Below are 20,308 nucleotides of genomic sequence, written 5' to 3'. Positions count from 1 at the left end.
TTACTTCCCATTGCATTCACAAAGACTCAAACCTCGAGATTATTTGGGTCGTCCTTCAAACCCCTTCTACAAATGTGTTAATCGGTGCTTGTTACCGTCCTCCCGATTCAAACGAAACCTTCATCATCGATCTTCGCGACAGTATTGCCAATACACTTAAGGCCTGCCACGCAGATATGGTTTATGTTCTGGGGGATTTTAATTTTCCGCACATCGACTGGGAAAAGCTAACCTCTCCTTGTCAAATGTCATCAGATTTCATTAATTTAACCCTGGACTTTAATTTATCCCAGGTTATCAACCAACCCACTCGCGGATCTAATATACTGGACTTGGTACTTGCAAGCAATCCAGAAACAGTAGAGCAAATAACTTATCTTGAAGGTTTTAGCGACCATTGTATGCTCCAATTAACTATTAATATTCCGTTACCTTTTACGGGCAAGGTAAACAAAACTATTCGTAACTATAGCAAGGGTGATTACGCTACCATGAATGCTGAACTAGAATTTTTTTACCACAATGAATTTCTTCCTTCTCTGTACAGTCGAACGGTAGAGGAGAACTGGGTGCTGTTCCGCGATAAATTATGCTCGCTAGTAAACCAGTGCATCCCGTTAATCAAAGTAACCAATGATAAATCGAACCCTTGGTTCACGAATTCCCTTAGGCGACTTAGAAACAAAAAGAAACGCGTCTACAGGAGTGCCAAAAAATTGGACCCCCCTGCGGCTTGGGCGAAATACAGTGAGTGTCAAAAAAACTATAACTCGGCTTTAAGCAGTGCTAAAGATAAGTACTTTTGTCACGATCTTCCATCCCTGCTAAATTCGAACCCTAAAAAATTTTGGCAAGTCATTTCCCCGAACCGCGATACTGACAACATTTCATTACATGATAGCAAGCACGTGCCTCTTCCTGATAATGAGTGTCCTTCGAGCTTCAATTCTTATTTTTCATCTATTTTTTGTGAAGAAGATTGCTCCGCCATACCTGAGGTTCCCGACTTTGAGTATCAGTATATGACGCCCATTGAAATCTCTATCGATGGCATTGTTAACCTTGTAAATAATCTTAAGTTATCTAATTCTTGTGGCGTCGATGGGATTAACTCCAAAGTGCTAAAGAACACCGTCATTACTTCGAGCAAAATACTATACCAGATCTTCAGACTGTCACTAACTTCAGGAGAACTCCCGTGTGAGTGGAAGACTGCAAAAGTAGTCCCCATATTCAAAAGCGGTGACAGACACTCACCAGATAACTATAGACCCATCTCACTAACCTGTATTTGTTGTAAAATGCTAGAGCACATAATTGCATCGCACATATACAATCATCTAGAATCAAATAACTTTTTTTTCACCAATCAGCATGGGTTCAGGAGAGGCTTTTCATGTGAGACACAGCTTTTAGAATTCACAACTGACTTGCATTTTGACATGGACCGTAACATACAGATTGATAGCATTTTTCTCGACTTTTTGAAGGCATTCGACCGTGTAGCCCACTGCCGCCTGATTTCAAAGTTAACTGCCCTAAAATTGGATTCACAGTCACTAACATGGCTTCGGAACTTTCTTTCAAATCGCCAGCAGTTTGCAATAGTTAATAATCTTCCGTCTCCCATATGCTATGTTACCTCTGGCGTACCGCAAGGTAGCGTTCTCGGGTCGCTACTATTTTTAATATATATAAATGACCTCCCTAATAACCTAGCTTCCCATGTGCGATTATTCGCAGATGATTGCATTATATACCGCCCTATTACCAGCCCCGATGACCACCACATTCTCCAGAACGATCTTCAGCTTATTATTAATTGGTGTAAAACTTGGTTGATGACCCTTAATTCATCTAAATGCAAAGTAGTCTCTTTTACTCTAGGCACTTAGTCTCAAATTTCTCTTATCACATAAATAATAATCCAATTTCTCCTGCCACCACATACAAGTACTTAGGAATTCATCTGACGTCAAACCTTTCCTGGAACCTTCACGTTACAAGCATATGTGCTAACGCTTCAAAGTCACTGGGGTACGTACGTCGAACCTTGAGAAATTCTCCCTCCAATATTCGCAAGCTAGCTTTTCAGACATTTGTTCGCCCGCAGCTGGAATATGCCTCTCCAATATGGTCACCCCATCATACCAACTTAATCAGTTTATTAGAATCAGTACAAAATAGGGCAGCTAGGTTTATCTCTAATAACTATAGTTACAAATCCAGCATCTCACGAATAAAACATGATAGTTCACTTCCACTCCTCAGTACTCGTCGGGACTTTGCACTCTTGTCATTGTTTCACAAATACGTCTATGCTGGTAAAAAATCTTTCTTGCGGCTTGAAGTTTCATCTTGCACATCTCGCAGATTACATAATCACCTCAGTTTCACTCGCATGTACGGAAGCACTCATGCATTCAATTCGTCGGCACTTCCTCGTGCCATTCGGCTGTGGAATGTGCTTCCCGATTCCATTGTGTCCGAAAAAAATCCCGATAAATTTCGTCAACTCATCATTTCACATTCCTCCGCATAACCTCGACAATATGTATAACGCCTTCTTTTTTTTCTTTTTCTCGTTGTATGTGTTTTATTAGCTCTCTTATGTATGACTTCGTTATTTCTTCTTGCTCATTCATTGTACTCGTATGTTTTTTTTTTTTTACTGTGCATTACCTGCGCGTGTACGAAATGTGTCAGTTGACGTTTCTATAAATTGTATTAATTATTTATACCGTTGAAATACTCATTTTCTCTCTTTGCCTCTACAATTATTGTTAGCCATTATTTCAATGTGTTTAAAAAAGGACATGTGTGCTCTGAACCATCTCATCCTGTATGATATGTATTCATTATATGTGATCATTTATTTTTTGTGATGCCCCCCTTACCCAATGCCTCTAACGAGGCCTGTAAGGAATCTTTAAATAAAAAAAATAAATAAAATAAAATATCTGGGACATGGCGGCGACGGCAAAAATTCACCAAGAGTGTCCATATAATCGCTATCGCAATAAAATCTACTAGAGCCAGCAGCACATTAGGAAGGTTTTTTGCACTCAATGCAGATTGCAGCACATTCATTGAAATACTGGGCTATGCTTTGTTCCAGAAAGCTTACTCTATAGAAATTTCTTATTACCCAAGTTAGCAACACTGTTTTAGGCACTCTAGTGGCATATATACGAGAACCATGAATCGGCCTTATTCATTGCTTTACAAAAACCCTCTAAGCTTGTAAATCTAAGTGTTTGAACCAAAGGTATTGAAATGTCTGATTATCTTTTGCATTGCTCAGGGAGAAACTAATTGGCGACCCCAATGTGTTCAACTTAATTGCACCCTAATATTAAAAAACGGACTTTTTGATAGGTAATGGTTATGTACACAATCCTCTTCACATAATTCATTTTTGTCTTGTCTGTTTAGCTAACCACTTCACTTTGTTCGCTCCAAAAAAGTGCATGAAATATATTTTGTGGAACTGAAATCTGAACAAAATGTGTTATAAAATATTTTAGGGTATGTGAAAAGGTTGTGCTATATTCATAGATTTAAATGTAATATGAAAAGTATGAATTTCAAATTGACGTAATGTTATCAAAAATAAAGCACCACTCTACTGTGAAACTTTGCTACTAGCATTGCATTACCTCCACACAAGCAGAGGCAGCACGCAAAACTTAGCTTCAATATGGCAATATGAAAAGTATTAATTTCAAATTGACATAATGTTATCAAAAATAAAGCACCACTCTATTGTGAAACTTTGCTACTAGCGTCGCATTATCTCCACACAAGCAGAGGTAGCATGCAAAACTTAGTTTCAACATGTACCATGCTTTTTGTTTTCAAATGTTACAAAAAAATGTGTTATTCATTAGTAATTTTTTTTAAAGCATGCTGCACTATAAATAGTTCATGTTAAAAAGGGCGTATCTTTTGCCACATCATGCTGAAACAGCAATTACCCTTTCTATTTCAGTGCATTTACTTTGTTTATTTTTTGACAATACAGATATTCATAAAACGCTATGACGGTATTGCACGTGTTGTCTTCGCACTTGAACTCTGTGTCGTGGCAGAAATACCTTGCCACTGCTAAAACTACTTTCAAAAGACTAAAAAACAAAAACTTGTTAAAAAATGCCATTTTGTTAACTTGAGGGCAGCTGTTTTTACGGAAAAGTTACAGGACATCACAATTTATAGCATACCCATCATTTAGAAATTTTTAAAAAATCGCACGTAATTTAGTAATCATCAGTTCAAAGCTCTGATATTGATATTGAGTACGCTGGGCACGTAAGAAGGTAGCTACACTTTTACATCAAACTAGAACTTCCCATGATGAAATTTGAATGAAAGCATGTCACTGCAAAATCTAGTTGGAAAAAAGAGCAAGTCATCTGAAACACAAAAGTGGATTGCTTATTCTTTGCATGTGATGTGTGGTGCTTATTTGTTTCTTAAACTGTAAATAAGCTCAAAGCACTCCTTTTCTTGTTGCATGGTCTGCAAGAAGAAGCGCCGCAGTGGCTGCCCTTAAGTTTTTCGCTGTACAGTGGAAGTTGCGCTTTTCTTGCGCATAGCTTAAAGGAGTACTGACACGATATTGAGTACTGACACGACATCGCAAAAGGGACATTTTTCGTTTCCTTGGTATGCAGTGTCAACGCTGTCCAGACACTGGAGTCGGAGAACACGTATAAAATATTTTAATTTGAATTTGAAGTTTTCGCCGCTGAGCGTCTGCAAGCAAGCCCACTGCAGTGGACATTATCCCGACGAGTCAAGAAGTTCCCCCGAGTTTGCGAGTTCTGCGTCCTGCGTGCAGCCTAAATCGTAGAAATCACTGTCAGGGTCACTGGACGACAATTGACTCGTTGTTTATGTGCACCACGAGCCTATGACGGATTTGCCGCGAGTACTTCGCGAGTTTCTGTATCCCGGTGATGTCACGCTGTTATGAAACGTCACTGAGAAGCCGCCCCCTCGATATCGAAACCGAAAATGTCTCTTTAAGGTAGTGGTAATTAAAATATATAGGATGCATTCCCAGGCACCACAATACTCGTTTTAGGTTTCTCGACACCAGTATTTTTATTTAGAGCAACAACCCGAAAATTTTTAAAATTCGTGTCGGTACTCCTTTAAGTGAAGCAAATGAGCACCAAGCACCACATGGTTAGGTGAAGCAGTCCGCTCGCGCAAGTGAAATGACTTGCCGCTTTCTACACAAGATACTACTGAGATATGCGTTCATTCGAGGTAAGTTACTTTTTAGTCATGAGAAGCTCTAATCTTGACAAAACAAATGAGCCACTCTTCCTGCGTGCCTTGCGCACTTGGTTTCAATGTCGGCGCCTTGCTGCAATGATGAATATCTCAAATTACTGGTTGATTTTTTTGGATTCCTGAAAAATTGGTGTACCTGATATTGTGACACCCTACAACATTTCTATATAAACTCCCTTGAAGTTGGTAAATAAAAGCTTAATTAACAAGTCATTCTTAACGAGTCATTTCAATGTAACTTTATAAGTGACAAAATATTTCTGCCTTAACATACAGTTTGTCTGTGAAGATGACAGGTGCCTTACTTACTGTCGTAGCATTTTTAATAAAAAATCTGTGTTGCTAAAAAAAAAAGCACCCTGTATATAGCTGCCTTTGTGAGCATGCGAGTTTGTGAGCCTCTTTTTTTAACCTGTGGTCTCCCTGAAAGCTGGAAAATCCTAACTGTGCCATGAAGGAACACCAGCACTTCCAGAAGGGCTCATACCTGAAACTGTGGGTTTTCATTATTGAAGACTTTGCTTAGATGGCGATGAAATGACCTCATTATAATAGATTTACAGGACATAACAAAAGGCATGCATGTGTTACCCTAGAAGTAAGTCAGCAATTCTGGTGTAATGTGTCATAGTATAATTTCCCTGATAAACAACTGATTAATGCCTTCCTGCTGTAGCTGGCTTCTTCTTTCTGCCGGTCCACAGTTACTGTTGCAGTAATATTTTCCTCTTTCCAGTATTGGATGGCATAAACGCAGATATAACCCCTGATAAAAATATTTCAACACAACATTCTCTGGTGTGTCGTTAACAGAACTGTGGCAGGATAGAAGGCTTTCTATTGCAGGAATTAAGTAAATGCATCAAAAATAGGTTTCTGGTCTCTTTAATGCAACAGCTTAGCTGAGACCAGTGGTACTTTGGACTCATTTTCGATGCACAACACGAGACAAGAAACAAGCATACGCTCTCAACTGTTCAGAGCTTGCACTCTTGGTGTCTCTTTCTTGTCCTCACCTTGTGTTGTCATCCAAAATGAATAGGTACCAACTCGCCCAACTGTCTGTACTTCTGTATCTTTGGACAGTGGTGAAAAAGTTATGTTTACACACACCTGTGCTCAGAGCCTAGGTTGAGGCACATCTGATGTTTTGTTTGTAGCATGTGTTACAAGAACTCAAATTTGTTGGCAGGTCTTGTCTGCCATAGATTGGTTTATTGACCAGAGAAATAAGTTTACCTAAAAATGGAAGAGCTGTAGTCTGGCTTTTTTTTTTTTTTTTTTTTCATAAACATGTGTCTAAATTTTGAAATGAGAAAATCCAGAAATGAGGACATCAGTCAAGGTGACAAAAACTAGCACTTTTTTCTTCTTCATATTTTTTTATTGTGTGCTAGTTATCAAGAGGCATTACCAACTGACCCATAGCTGCAATATGTATTGAGGTTACCCTTATTATTTTGCACTCTCATGCTCTGCAAATACATAAAGCCTTTATAATATAGTGTCCAAGTGCAAGGTTGCAACAAGTTTTCTACGGAAAAAAGGCTTTTACAAACAGACAGAAAGGACTGATTGGACCATGCATTTATCATGTCTCCTTGGTTGTTGCCTGCTTCTTATGGCACAAGTAAAATTGCCACCGCTGATGGCACTGTTCTCTCTATTGTCTGGTGCCATAGTACGTGGTGGCTACGTATGACTTGCCATTCAGCTAAAGATCTTGTAGTGATGCAGTGACCCACCATGGTAGTGTGTAGTCGGTAAGGTGTTAAGCTCAAGGACATTTGTTTGATTCCCAACCACAGCAACTGCGTTATGATGGAGGTGAAATGCAAGAACTGATATGTACTTATATTTAGGTGCACATTAAAGAACCCCAGGTGGTAAAAAATACTTCGGAGTCCCCCAGTACAGTGTGACTCATACAAACTGTATGGCAGAATATCTTTCCTCCGTTGAAGTTAGCAAGTATGGAGGACGTGTGCTTGCCTAGACAAGCTGGATGAAAAGCAATATTCTGTGGAAAAAGACTGATAATGTTCCTATTTTGTTGGTTATATATATATATATATATATATATATATATACACACCTGGAACTACACTTGTTGACTGCTATCAGTGCAATTAAGTTTTTGTGGAGGATCCCTAAAAATTTAAAATTGTGTTTGACGTTGTGCGTTGTGTATGGAGTAAACAAGAAAATACTTGCAGTTCTTGCATGTCAGATCTTTGCATGCTAACGTAGGCTAGAGTCTGTCTGGCCACACACACATGCTTTGTAGAATAGACTGTTGGGCGAGTTAGTAATTCATATGCTTTGTAATGGCTGCATGATGCACACATCGATCACTACATACAGGGTGTTTCAAGAAATGTCTCCAACCTTCTCAAAAAATCAGGAAAATGCGATATTTGATTGCTGCCTTCAGAATTGGTTTTTCTGTAGTGGCAGGGATTTTAAGATGGTTAAAGAAATAATTTGGGACTGTAATTAAAAAAGTTAAATTAATTAACTTTTTAATTAGTGCAGTTAGGTGGTTGTGTCAAATGGGAGAATTGAAGTTCTTCATGCCAGAAACCCAACCCAACTTTGAGATTTCGAAAAAGTGGTATCTAGTAATAGTTACGAAGTAATGAAATTCAACCAAATTGAATGGCGAAACCTAAACAGAAACATGGAAGAATGCAACTGCCATATTCTTCTGAGACATCCAAAATGAGTGAATGACTTTTTCTATAGCGCTAGGCATCTTAAGATGGTTAGAGACATGACTTGAGACAGTAATTAAGAAAGTTAAATTAATTAACTTTTTAATTAGTGGAGTTTTGTGACTGTGTCAAATTGGGCAATTGAAGTTCTTCGTGCCAGAAACCCATCCCAACATTGAGATTTCGAAAAAGCGGCCTCCAGTAATAATTACGAAGTAATGAAATTCAACCGAATTCGATGGCTTTCGCTATTGAAAGCCGTTGCATTTCGTTGAATTTAATTACCCCACAACAATTACTAGAGGACACTTTTTCGAAATCTCAAAGCTCGGATGGGTTCCTTGCATGAAGAACTTCAATTCTCCCATTTGACACAATCACCTAACTCCACTAATTAAAAAGTTAATTAATGTAACTTCACTAATTACTGTCCGAAATGATGTCCTTAACTACTTTAAGATTCCTGCCGCTACAGAAAAAGCAATTCTGAAAGGCCCGAGCAAATATCGCATTTTCCTTATTTTTTGAGAAGGTTGGACACATTTCTTGAAACACCCTGTATAATTGCATTGTAACTATCAGAGAAATAGTCTTTCTGAAATAGTGTCAATGTTTTTGCCTCTTTGTGTAAGTATCTCCCCCACTATAATGCTGCTTTACTTGGTTTCTGCTTTCATTACCATTTCATTTTGTCCACTACACCACATTTTTTTACCAGCCGCACTAAAAGAAGATAACTGCATTGGGAAAGCTGTCATGTACATATTTCATATAATGTAAACTTTATATTTCTGCTTCTTTTATCTTGTTTTCATTCGGCGAATGAGCCCGTTAAAAAATGAACAGCACTGTTTTTACCGCCTGCCATGGAACGTTACTTATAAAGAAAGCATGACTGGTGTGCGCTGATGGCTATTGCTGCTGACTTGAATTATTCAAATGTGCCTGTGCAGAGGTTGACCCACCAAAGCGGCAACTCTGTGGGGGCAATCAAGCAGCTATGGAGCGTATGCTACAGTTTGGCCGTGAGCTTCATCTGATGAGTGTTCAGCTCAAGCACCAGTATGGAACAAACAAAGCCAACCGAAAGATGATCCAGGTGTGTGGCATTCGGCAGTGAGCTACCTGTTGTTGTTCCTTGAAGTAGTAGCACGTTCATGGTCAGGCACATACCAATATTTTTGCAGAATCGTGACATGCTTAGTCCCCACTGTCTGCTCAAGTTATCAGGTGCTGTTTGACAGTGCTATTTAGGTGTACATCTTAGTGTGTGTTCATTTCTTCTCATCATTAAGTACATTCATAGTTTGTTGTGCTGTGGCTTGCCCAAATAGTGTCACAATAATAAGTCAACTGCCAACATCTTTTTGTAAGAAGGCGCTTTGGGTTTCACTGTACAGCTGCTTGCAAGTGAGGGACAGGGGGAGTAAACTTTCTGGCACATAAGCAAGCTTTCAGCACGCCACAGCACAGTCGTTCTTGTTGAAGAGCTTAAAGGGACCGACAACAAATTTTCACGGTACCTATTTTCTTCAGCGCAGCGGAAAGCTTACCGGTCAGAGTGCCTAATCACAGAATGGTAACATGGAAAACGCTGTGAAACATTTGTAATCAGAATTTTTCTATCTGCGGCAAATATGAAGTCATTATACACACGAGACAACATTTGCTGCAAACAGTGAGCACGAGAGCGGTTCGTGTTCGAGCGTGGTGAGTGTACTTTGCGTGCATGCGCCACGGCTCGACATGGTCTACTGGCGGCCGCAAAGGTAGCGCCGCTTCTCACCGTGCAGCTCCTTTTACCTCGTAAACAGCACAGAATTGAGTGGAGCTGGATAATAATATACATACTCTAACCTTCAGGACTAATTATGGCACTCATGACAGCATCAGACTATGTACAGCAAAGTGATCAACTTCATAATCCAGCTTCAAGGCTCTACCGCTAGGCTGCACAGCATATCGGTTTTTGTTACTTTTTCACACGATTTAAAAATATAAATTCTACTCGCAACACGAAAAGGATGCTGGAATCGGTCACTATATTTTACGGTCTTTTCATTTAAGCCAGGATCTAATCCCACATTCTGGCCAGTTGTCGGTCCCTTTAAAAGGGCCTTGCAACACTTCCTGAGCATTCTAAATAAATTTGCGTAGCCTTAATGAAAATATGGCCAATGTATTACTCTTTTATGTTCAGCTGGAAGCCTGCATTTCGCTCAAGAGAGTACCTTGCTGTTTTCATAATTTTTATGATATCCCTGCAACTTTTATGTGTATATTGCAGGACTCTTAAAACACAATGACCATTGGCCATATCTGTTTAGACTGAACTAAAACTCCACAACCATTGAGTGTCAGTGCATGTGCTGGTTTGTTCTGCTGCTGGGAGTGAAGTTGCATGTTCAGTTGCTGGTCATGGTGGCCATACTGCAATGTGGACAGGATGCAAGAATACGTGTTATGCAGCTTTGGCTGCCTGTCAGAAAACGTCAGCTGGTCAAAATTAATCTAGAGCACTTGTTTTTGGCTATGACACCTCTTTCTCTGGTACATTTTGACATGTATGTGTTGAAAATAAGTCAGCCGAATTAAACGTAATATCTTCCGTATCAAAGCAATCAAAGCAATATTCCAATTTGAGGCAACATAAAGCAGCTACAACAGTATTGCCCATTGTGTTCACAGCTTGCCTATTGTGTTTGATGTTAGTATGTACTTTTTTTTTTTGGTGCATCTTTAAGGGGCACTGTTAATGTTTTTAGAATTTCGTTTTGCCCTGAGGCACAATAAGTACCCCAAAGAGAAAGAAATGCACATAGGGAGAGGAGAACTAATGTCATGCAAGTCGCACAACTTTTATTGAAAGCCGTTTGTGCCTTCGCAACATCTTGGGACTCCTTGTTGGATAGCTGTAACATTGTTTGTGAAGTGGGTAAAATGAGTAATATACTCGTATCTCTCTCTATACATGATTCATACTTCATTGTCGTTATAAATCATTTGCAGGTCTTGCTAGCTTTTCATACGTTTTCTGATGCTTGCTGTAGTGACTTTTTTTTTCCCCTTTGTTTTTTTTGTACTGCTCACTGTCAGTCATAGCATACAAAGCTTCCCAACCTGCAAAGCTCTCCTTTTTTGTCTAAAACGAAGGAAAAATTGAAAAGCAATCAGTGAAAAGCTCCATTTCATATTACCTGACTATCAGTCATATAATGCTGAATGCACTGATTCACGTAAGACTATTTATGTAGTACTTTTCTTACTAAATTTAGGAGATATTTGTTATGTTTAGTGAAAAGATGACTTTGCAGGCTGAGTGTTTTTAACAGCTTTTGTCATGTGAGCTTCTTTTTGGCAATAAAACAATTTGCAACTTTTCAAGTGATCTCTTTGCTGTAAACACACTGCTTGCTTGCATTCTTTTTTAATATAAGAGGAATTATTTTAATCATCAAATGATGCCTTGCTTTACATTACTTAATTAATATGCACTTTTGGAACATGAGCACAAGCAATTTCTAGAGTTTTGGATAGACTAGATTATGAGCAAATTGCCTGGCCATCTCATTGAGGTTGACCCCAGTGAAGTAAATACCAAATAAAAAGTAAAAGCTACAGCACTTTGCACTCGTACTGGTAGCTGAGAGCTTAAAGTGACAAAATAGGCCTGCGCTGCGCAACGCTCAAGTTTGCACAGCACCGTCCGCCGCCCCAGCGGAGAGAGGGGAAAGCTCCGGTAGCTCGGACGGGTCGCTCTTGCTTGGTTTTCCCATTGCGCATGCGGAGAACGTGCTCCCCGGGGCTTTTATCTCGCACTTTTCACGCTATGGGTGCCGTTCCTTCGTCGTACTCGAAAGCAGGGATGCAGTCCTGCTGCATTGTGAACTGTCACAAAAGTTTAAAAATGACGAAAAGCCGAAAACTTCCTGTCATGTTCTACCATTTCCAATGCAAGCAGTGCGAGGAGCAGAGGCGTCAAGAGTGGATTATGCCAGTTCGCCGCGATGCTTTCACGGTCTTGTCACCTTGAAGCAATTTTTGTCGTACACAGTATTACGAACTATTAACGGGGAGAAACGCAATGATCGTGCTCATTTGAAAGGGAAGTGCGTTTGTGAACCGAAGCTACAACAAATAGACAGCCGCTGTACGTTTTGAGATTGCGCGCTGGCTTTCCAAGTCAACCATTTGTAATGTGACAGCAGCGGAGCATGTGGGCCTATTACACCACAGTTTAAATAACGTACCGTGAGTACTAAGTGTTTAATTCAGCTGACTGCGGTACATTTCCCGTCGCGGCTCCCTGTAAGCTGAATTAAGCTGCATGTTTGCACTGAGCGTTTATATTGGCCTTGCATGCGACACACCGTGGTTGCTTAGCAGGCTGAAGTGTTGTGCTGCTAAGATCGTGGTCATGGGTTCGATTCACGCATACAGCAGCTGCATTTCGATGGGAGTGAAATGCAGTAACACCAGCGTACTTAGATTTATGTACACGTTTAAGAACCCCAGGTGGCCGAAATTAATCCGAATTAATCCACCATGGCGTGCCTCGTAATAATGTCATGCGTTCGGCACGTAATATAAAGCCTTGCATGTGCGTGAGCCGCGGACAATATACAGTTGCCGCTTTGGAAACGAGCTGAAAAAAGAACCAAGGTGGCAATTAAATTTTCGATGGCTTCGCGAATTCAGATGCGCTTATCATTGGGCACAAATCTCGGCATAATTATAAACATGCGCGATCCCAGTGGGTATTGTATAGTATCAGGGGTGTAGCCAGAAATTTTTTTTTTGGGGGGGGGGGGGGGGGTGATGGGGGGGTCTAACCATACTTTATGTACGTTCGTGCATGCGTTTGTATGTGTGCGTGTACATATACGCAAGCAAAATTGAAAATTTTCGGGGAGGGTATGAACCCCCCAACCACCCCCCCCCCCCCTGGCTACGCCCCTGTATAGTATGATGCTGACCAAGCGAGCTGTCAAAACAACCAAAGCGACATTCGAATAAGCGAACATGGTGCGTGATCAGGCGTCGATATTATTCGAAATGAAACATGCAGCTGCAAGAAACATGCATGGTCGAAGTGGGCATGAAATATTTATTTTTTTTGCGTGTATCATTATCCTGTCAAAGGGAGCTCTACAAAAAATCCAAGGTGACATTAAACTTGCGATCCAACGTTGTTATCATTCGATGCAAACCTCGGCAAAAGTGAAACTCCCACGAAACTGAACACTGCGCATTGCGATGCAGCCAGTGACTCAACAGGGCAGATGTAAATTTATGCTCTTCACACTGAGCTCATAATAAATTTAAAGCCGCACTACAAACTTGCCATCCAAGCAATCGAAAAGTTGTCAATAAAAACCGCACGCGAAAGCGTGCTGTATGTTTGCTGACAGCTCCGAGTAGACATGACTGCCGCAACGAATGTGCGTTTTACCGGTAACATAATTACAGAACTCGCGCAGTCACCTCCCTATTAATAATGTCAAAGAAATGTGCCCGTTAGCATCGGCACGCATGTAGTGCTCGCACAAACAGCATCGTCCTTGAGGACCTGCTCGGTCCCGAAAAGGTGGTCGATCAACTGTCCTCCTCTGATGAGATTCCCACCGTGAAAACATTTTTTCCATCTCTGGGATCTTTCTAAACCTTCAGAGCAAGCGATACGTGAAGCTGCGTGTGCACGGCGAGCAGAGAACAGCGCGTGCAGGGTGCGTGAACGTGCGGAGACAGCGCAGTCAAAAGGCAGGTGCGGGGAGAGGAGCGACAGGTTTTTGCAAGAAAGGCGGTAAAATGCGTGCGACGCAGTGCCCCCTGGCTGAGCTTGGGAGGCCTATACCAGCCTTTGCTAAGCATGAATCTATAATGTGCTTTTGCAGCTCATAATCGTATAAAAAAAAGAATCCTTATTAGGTCTATCCTTCATTTCTTTCATCACATATAGAAAACTAGCCTTCTTTTCAGTGCAGTTTCTTCAGTCGTGCATTATCCAGGCACATAAATATACACACTGTCTTGCTGCAATCTCATTCTTTTAATGGTTTTGTGGGCCTCAAACTGAAGGCTTTACTTGCAGTTTTTTTTATTTTTCACTGGCGGCACTGGTTTGCTGTCAATCTTTATGGAGTGTGGAAAGGAACTTGGGAATGCTGAGGACTTCTCTTTCACATATTAGAGCTTGTTTCTTAATCAACCGCCTTCAGTGAGACAGTGTCTGTGTCAGGGTATCTTTCCCTTCCATGTTTACTTTCCTACAACTGATGTCAGTGCACATTGTTCTTGGTAATTGTGCAATGATAAAGGAGTCTTTTCAGCTAACTTGATCAAATAGCAAGATATCCAGTGTACAAGTAAAAAAAATTTAAAATACAGCTCACTGCTACCTGTGGTGATGTCTGTACACATCATTCCTGCGCAGTGGCATTACTCGCAAATAAAATATTAAGGACGATCGTTTTCTTGCTTTGTGCAGGATGCCTTCAGCTTGCTAGCCTATGCAGATCCCTGGAGCAGTCCCGTTGGATACCAGCTTGACCCTGTTGAAAGGGAACCTGTGTGTGCGGCGCTCAACAGTGCAATTTTAGGTGAGATTATAGTTAACATAATTTACTGCTAGGAGAGTGTTTCAAAAAGTTTTAGTCACAGCTATATGCATATTGTGATTAGTCCATTTTTTCTTAAGTGAAGTTTTTAACCATTTGAGGGTCAAATTTGTTTCACCAGATACGGCCCCCCAGGGTTGATCTGTTTTTATTGCAGATTTAAAATCTTCAGAGGGGCCTATTTTAAAAAGAAGTATGCCCAATATTTTTTCTCCATAGGGAGGTGCATGCCTTCGTCGTGAAAAATAAGAATGAGGAAAAAGATCATATTATCAATCGAAAAGTATGTTAAAGTATGTTTCACAGGCTTAGAAAAAATGCGAACAGCAGATTACTGTCACTTTAGTACAGGCTAGAATCGTTGTGCAGAACCGAACCCACTTTGAATGCTTCTCGAGTGGATTCTGATTTCGAACTGGTTAGTGATTCCTTGTATCGATGGTTGATTGCTGTGTATGCGAGCGCATGCAAGAAAATCCTATTGCTCTACGCTTGTCACAAAACCCAAAAGAGTGAGAAGCTACTTCCAGTGACCCTTCGTGTTATCACCACCGAGACATTAAAAAAAAAACGTGCACAGGCACGTGAGCATCGTTCGTACATACCAGCACCCACCTGTGAACAGCTGAAGTCACACCCATGTGGCCACAACTAGTGAGCACAGCTAGTGGAAGCCTCGATGAAACAAAACTAAACTTACCACTGCACGCCTGCACACGTGCAGATGTGCAAGTCATCATGGACGTGCTGGCCTAAACAAACCTTGGAACGGAAACCGAAAGTTAGTGCCACAAGAAAAAAAATTTCTGCATCCCCGCAGGTTGACAGCACTTGCTGGGCAAGAAAGAGTTGTAAAAGTGGCACATTCTTTAAACATACAGACTGCACCATATATATTTACGTCATTGACTCTCAAAGTGCTATAGATCTAGAAAGCGTAAACAAAAACAAAATTTATGGTTTTAACGAAGAGTACTGGGAGCTAAAAGAAGAAAGGGTAAACTTACAAAATATGTGCCTTGCCTATGGTTTCAGCAAATCATGTGCCATATGCAGGCTATCAAGAAAACGCATGCAAAACTTCCCACAATTGTATGGGTTTCTGAAGCTCCTATTCTGCATGATGCAATGTCATGTCGTTAAGTGCCCTCAAATCGCTGTTAACTCTGGGGACGTCGTGAGTATATGAGTACCAGTAAGATATCCAGTAGAATCTCGTTAAACAAAACCTGAAAGGATCAGGAAAATATGTTTTGTTTAGCTGGAGTTCCACTTAGTGATGTGCAGGAAGTGCAGCATTAAAGTACCAAACCAACCATATTAAAGGCACAGTTTCCATTTAAGCAGCGATTTCATTGAAGCAGTTTCCATTTACTGAGAGTCTACTGTATTTATTACAAGTTCTTTAAGCTGGCCAAGACGTATTCCTGTGGCCTGAAGAATACCATCTAACCATGTCATGTGTGGGCAACCCCATTTTGTCTTAGCCTTCTGTTATGACCAACTCTTAACTTTACTCCATTGAACCAGCAGCCTGGATGACAGTATGTTTAAACTGGGCACACATCAACGAAGTTTTTACTCTGTATTAGAAAGAATGGAAAAATTTAGATTTAATGGATCAATTTTTGTTTGCAATATTGTTGTTACTTGTGAAGCCATCATTGTGTCCTCAAAAACCTCACAAACTCAGTACATCATCACACACACACAGAAGAATAAAATATGGGGTTTTACATGCCAAAACCACAATATGATAACATGACACTCCGTAGTGGGGGACTTCATATTAATTTTGACCATCAGGGTTTCTTTAATGTGCACATAAATCTAAGTATGCTCATGTTTTTGCATTTCCCTCCCATCGAAATGCGGCCATTGCTGCTGGGGATTGAAACCACATGTTCAAACGTAGCAGTGCAGTGCCTTAGCCGCTAAGCTACCACAATGGGCCAGTATTTCGTGACATGCCTCCATGTTAAGCAACTTCTATGATGTTACCGTCACATAGAAAATGCATATAAAGTGCTTGGTGCCATGGAACAGTGCACAAATCAGCCAAGGTCAAACTAACTGTGAGTCAGTCTGAATCGCCTTGATCTGAAGTCATCATCATCATCATCATCAGCCTGTCTACGCCCACTGCAGGGCAAAGGCCTCTCCCATGTTCCGCCAATCAACCCGGTCCTGTGCTTTCTGCTGCCACGTAATACCTGCAAACTTCTTAATCTCATCTACCCACCTGATTTTCTGTCTCCCCCTCACGCGTTTGCCATCTCTTGGAATCCAGTCAGTTACCCTTAATGACCACCGGTTATCCTGCCGACGTGCTACGTGCCCGGCCCATATCCATTTCTTCTTCTTGATTTCAACTATGATGTCATTAACCCCCGTTTGTTCCCTGACCCACTCTGCTCTCTTCCTGTCTCTTAAGGTTACACCTATCATTTTCCTTTCCATCGCTCGCTGCGTCGTCCTCAATTTAAGTTGAACCCTCTTTGTAAGTCTCCAGGTTTCTGCTCCGTAGGTAAGTACCGGTAAGATGCAGCTGTTATATACCTTCCTCTTGAGGGATAGTGGTAGATTACCATTCATGATTTGATAATGCTTGCCGAATGAGCCCCAACCCATCCTTATTCTTCTTAGAAAGTTATTTCACTCTCATGGTTCGGCTCCGCGGTTACTACCTGTCCTAAGTAGACGTACTCCTTTACAACTTCCAGTGTCTCGCCACCTATCGCAAAGCGCTGTTCTCTACCAAGATTGTTCCACATTACTTTAGTTTTATGCATATTAATTTTCAGACCTACTCTTCTACTTTCCGTATCCAGTTCAGTAATCATGAGCTGCAATTCGTCCTGAAGTAATTAATGGTTATTGTTGTTTACATCTGTTGTTTACTGACACAAGTGACCATACCATTTCCTTAGTTGTCCACACCATGTTTTCTTTACAGAATCTCAGAAGTTGCCCCGTCGCCCACCACTGGAGCTTGTAATTGCTCACTCCCGAGAACTACTCAAGCTGATGTCCAAGGCAGGCCTGGGATCGTGCGCCTTTGCCAACATTGACTCACTCTTGCAGTGATTGTGACATTTTTGCTGCCGTGTAATTATCACTGGATGCCACTTTTTTTTACAAGCCAATCTGCTGACTACCTGTGCAGAGAGCCCTCCCTGTCTCCAAGAAAAGAGATATTACGAAGCTCCAACCATCTGCCAGAAAGTTCTTGAGCCTTGGCCAAGACAGAGGACTATTTCAAACAGTTAAGATTTCAGGCAATTCAGGTCCTACATGAATGGCATCACATAATTGTTTAGAATTAAGAGAAATTTATTTGCTCAGGCCACCATTTGTTTTAACTTTGCTCTAATGGAGGAGTGATGTCTTGATATTTTGTCACTTTCTGTTTGACAGCAGTACCTGCCTTGTTTGAAAGGGGAAATGGCTTGATGTAGTGGCAGTGGTGATTTGTGGCCTTCGTTGCATCACTTCTTTTATGCTTAGTGGGAAGGCATTGTTATACATGGCGTGAGAAAAATGGACCATGAAAGGCTGCTGCTATGCATGATGTCATTGTGAAGGAATAAAAATTAAGGCAAATGTTTTCAAAATTCCAGGTAATTGTGCAACAGCCAGTATTGTGTACACATTACATACAGGTGATTACATTAGTGTTGGTCTTCTCACTATGAGATGAGTACTATTGTAGTTAACTTTGGTGTGGTTGAAGAAAAAGTTATGCACAGTGAGGTCTGCAGTGTGCCAAATACTGGTACCAGACCAGTTGACTTGACAGCAAGGTGCAAGCAGCTTTTTGCTTTTGTAAGTGTGATGCGAAATGCCATTAAAAAGAAGCTTAGAAAGGTCAAACAATGCTAGTTTGTCCTGTGGTACTCGCCTGACTCACTCTGTGACTTTTAGTACTTGCCTTATTTGTAAGCTCTCTCTCTCTCTCTCATTATGAAGTGCTGAAATGTTAGCTGGTTGTTTTGGCATCACAAAAGGCCTGTGTTAATTGCTATTTGGTGGGCATAGTGCATCAGATTGCAAGTTTGCCAAGTGAATGTTTGTAGGTGAGCTCCTATAGAGTCATGTGATCGCATCATTCATCAAGAAATGTGCAGAAAGACCTCTTGGTATTTTGTATGCAATGGATATGTGAATGTCATTCTTCTTTTATTGCATAGTGGCATATATAAGGTATATTTTATCCTGCACATGTCCAAATCCAATTCCAAAGAGCCGCCAGACTAGTTGTGCATTGCACAGAATCTTGACCGAAACAACAATTTTGCAGACAGCAGATATCGTGCCCACCAAACCTGTGCATGGCACATAATCTTGAATAAAACTGCAGTTTTGCAGCCATCAAATACCTTTAAAAAAATGCCACTTTTGTTGCTTAATAGTGTGCCTGTGTTGTGTTGTTTTTCAGGCCATAGAGGGACTTGCATATTTATCCCAGCAACCTTGGAGAGTTAGTTCTCATATGTCCCTATTTTGTTTTCGAAATATATGTATTTTTGAAGTATAATTTGTTTTTGACTAATGTTCGTACTTGCTGTGGTTATCATAATTAGTAGACTTTTGCTGTCATGTTTAAACCTGGCCAGAAAAATCGAGACTCTGCCAGCTGAATGGATGGATGGTCGGACATTGCAAGTTGCAGTGAAATGACTGAACAATGCACAGTGGAGGGAATCAGTGTGGTTTCCATCTATACTTGTCAGGGCTGGCTTTCCTATGGCCATTTTCACAGGCAACAGTTTCTCATTGACTTTGCAGACAAGATCAATGTTAAAATGACTGGTTATAAAATAACCTAAAAATTCTATATCGGCTGCATGAAGTAAGCAAGATTAGGCCAGGGGTATATGTAGAACAGTTTTCCAAAACTGTTTGAGACAAAATATGCTGGTCCCTGTATATTCCGCAAAATTTATTTCTCATTCGTTGCTTTTCACCGAGTTTTAGCTTTGTCTTGCTAGCAATGTTGACAGAGAAGTGTAATAATGCGATTTGCTGTTCATGTTCCTCAAGGCTCTTACTTGCCTTGAAGGACATGGTTGTAACCTAGGAGAAATATTTGTTTTTGGTTGTGCTTTGTTTTTAAGTTTAAATGTCAGCATGCCCCAGTGCTTCAAAATGTCTGTATTTACAAACTTAACAAGAAGTGTGGGCCTTACTTTGCAGTTTTATTTTGTCTTTTTATTATCACCAGTGCTTTGTCATTCGGCTAAGATGATATACAAAGAAATCCTGTTACATGCTTAAAATGTCATGTCATTTTCTGTAGCTCGTGTGAAGTTAACAGTCTGTTTCTTTACTCCTTCACTAGTCACCATTTGCGTCCACTCTGTTTGCTCATTGCTTTTTCAGCTAAGCAAACCTGAAATCTGCTGCGGCAGTGGTGTCTTTAACTGTATGAAGAAAGAAAACATTTTATGTCCTTTGTCTTACCTAAGATGTACATTTCTTTTGAACATCGACTGCACGCCTTGTTTAATGATTGTAACAGGCAACCAGTCAAGTGAGCACTTCAGCATAGCAAAACACTTCAAATTTACAAGTGGAACATGAGCCTTACTGTTTGACCAAAAAAGGAAGAATGCATTCTTGCTAAACTAGCTTTTAGTTACGTAGGGTCTTGCACTCTGCTCTTTTTGGTAG

At 40.6% G+C, this 20,308-nt stretch overlaps 1 protein-coding gene across 1 annotated transcript in view; it reads left to right on the top strand.

The window, feature by feature from the left end:
• Positions 1 to 20,097, top strand: part of LOC119378154 (ran-binding protein 9) — a 55,847-nt gene extending 35,750 nt beyond the window's left edge. The window contains exons 8-10 of the mRNA XM_037647390.2: positions 8,972 to 9,117; positions 14,506 to 14,617; positions 17,592 to 20,097. Coding sequence (XP_037503318.1) covers positions 8,972 to 9,117; positions 14,506 to 14,617; positions 17,592 to 17,722 — 389 coding nt within the window. The 3' untranslated portion in view covers positions 17,723 to 20,097. The remainder of the gene's footprint in view (positions 1 to 8,971; positions 9,118 to 14,505; positions 14,618 to 17,591) is intronic.
• The last annotated feature ends 211 nt before the right edge of the window (positions 20,098 to 20,308 follow it).

Source organism: Rhipicephalus sanguineus, chromosome 1, assembly GCF_013339695.2.
Source record: "Rhipicephalus sanguineus isolate Rsan-2018 chromosome 1, BIME_Rsan_1.4, whole genome shotgun sequence".
Lineage (NCBI taxonomy): Eukaryota > Metazoa > Arthropoda > Arachnida > Ixodida > Ixodidae > Rhipicephalus > Rhipicephalus sanguineus.
Note: the sequence above shows the minus strand (reverse complement) of the source record. Positions and strands in the feature narration are given on the sequence as shown.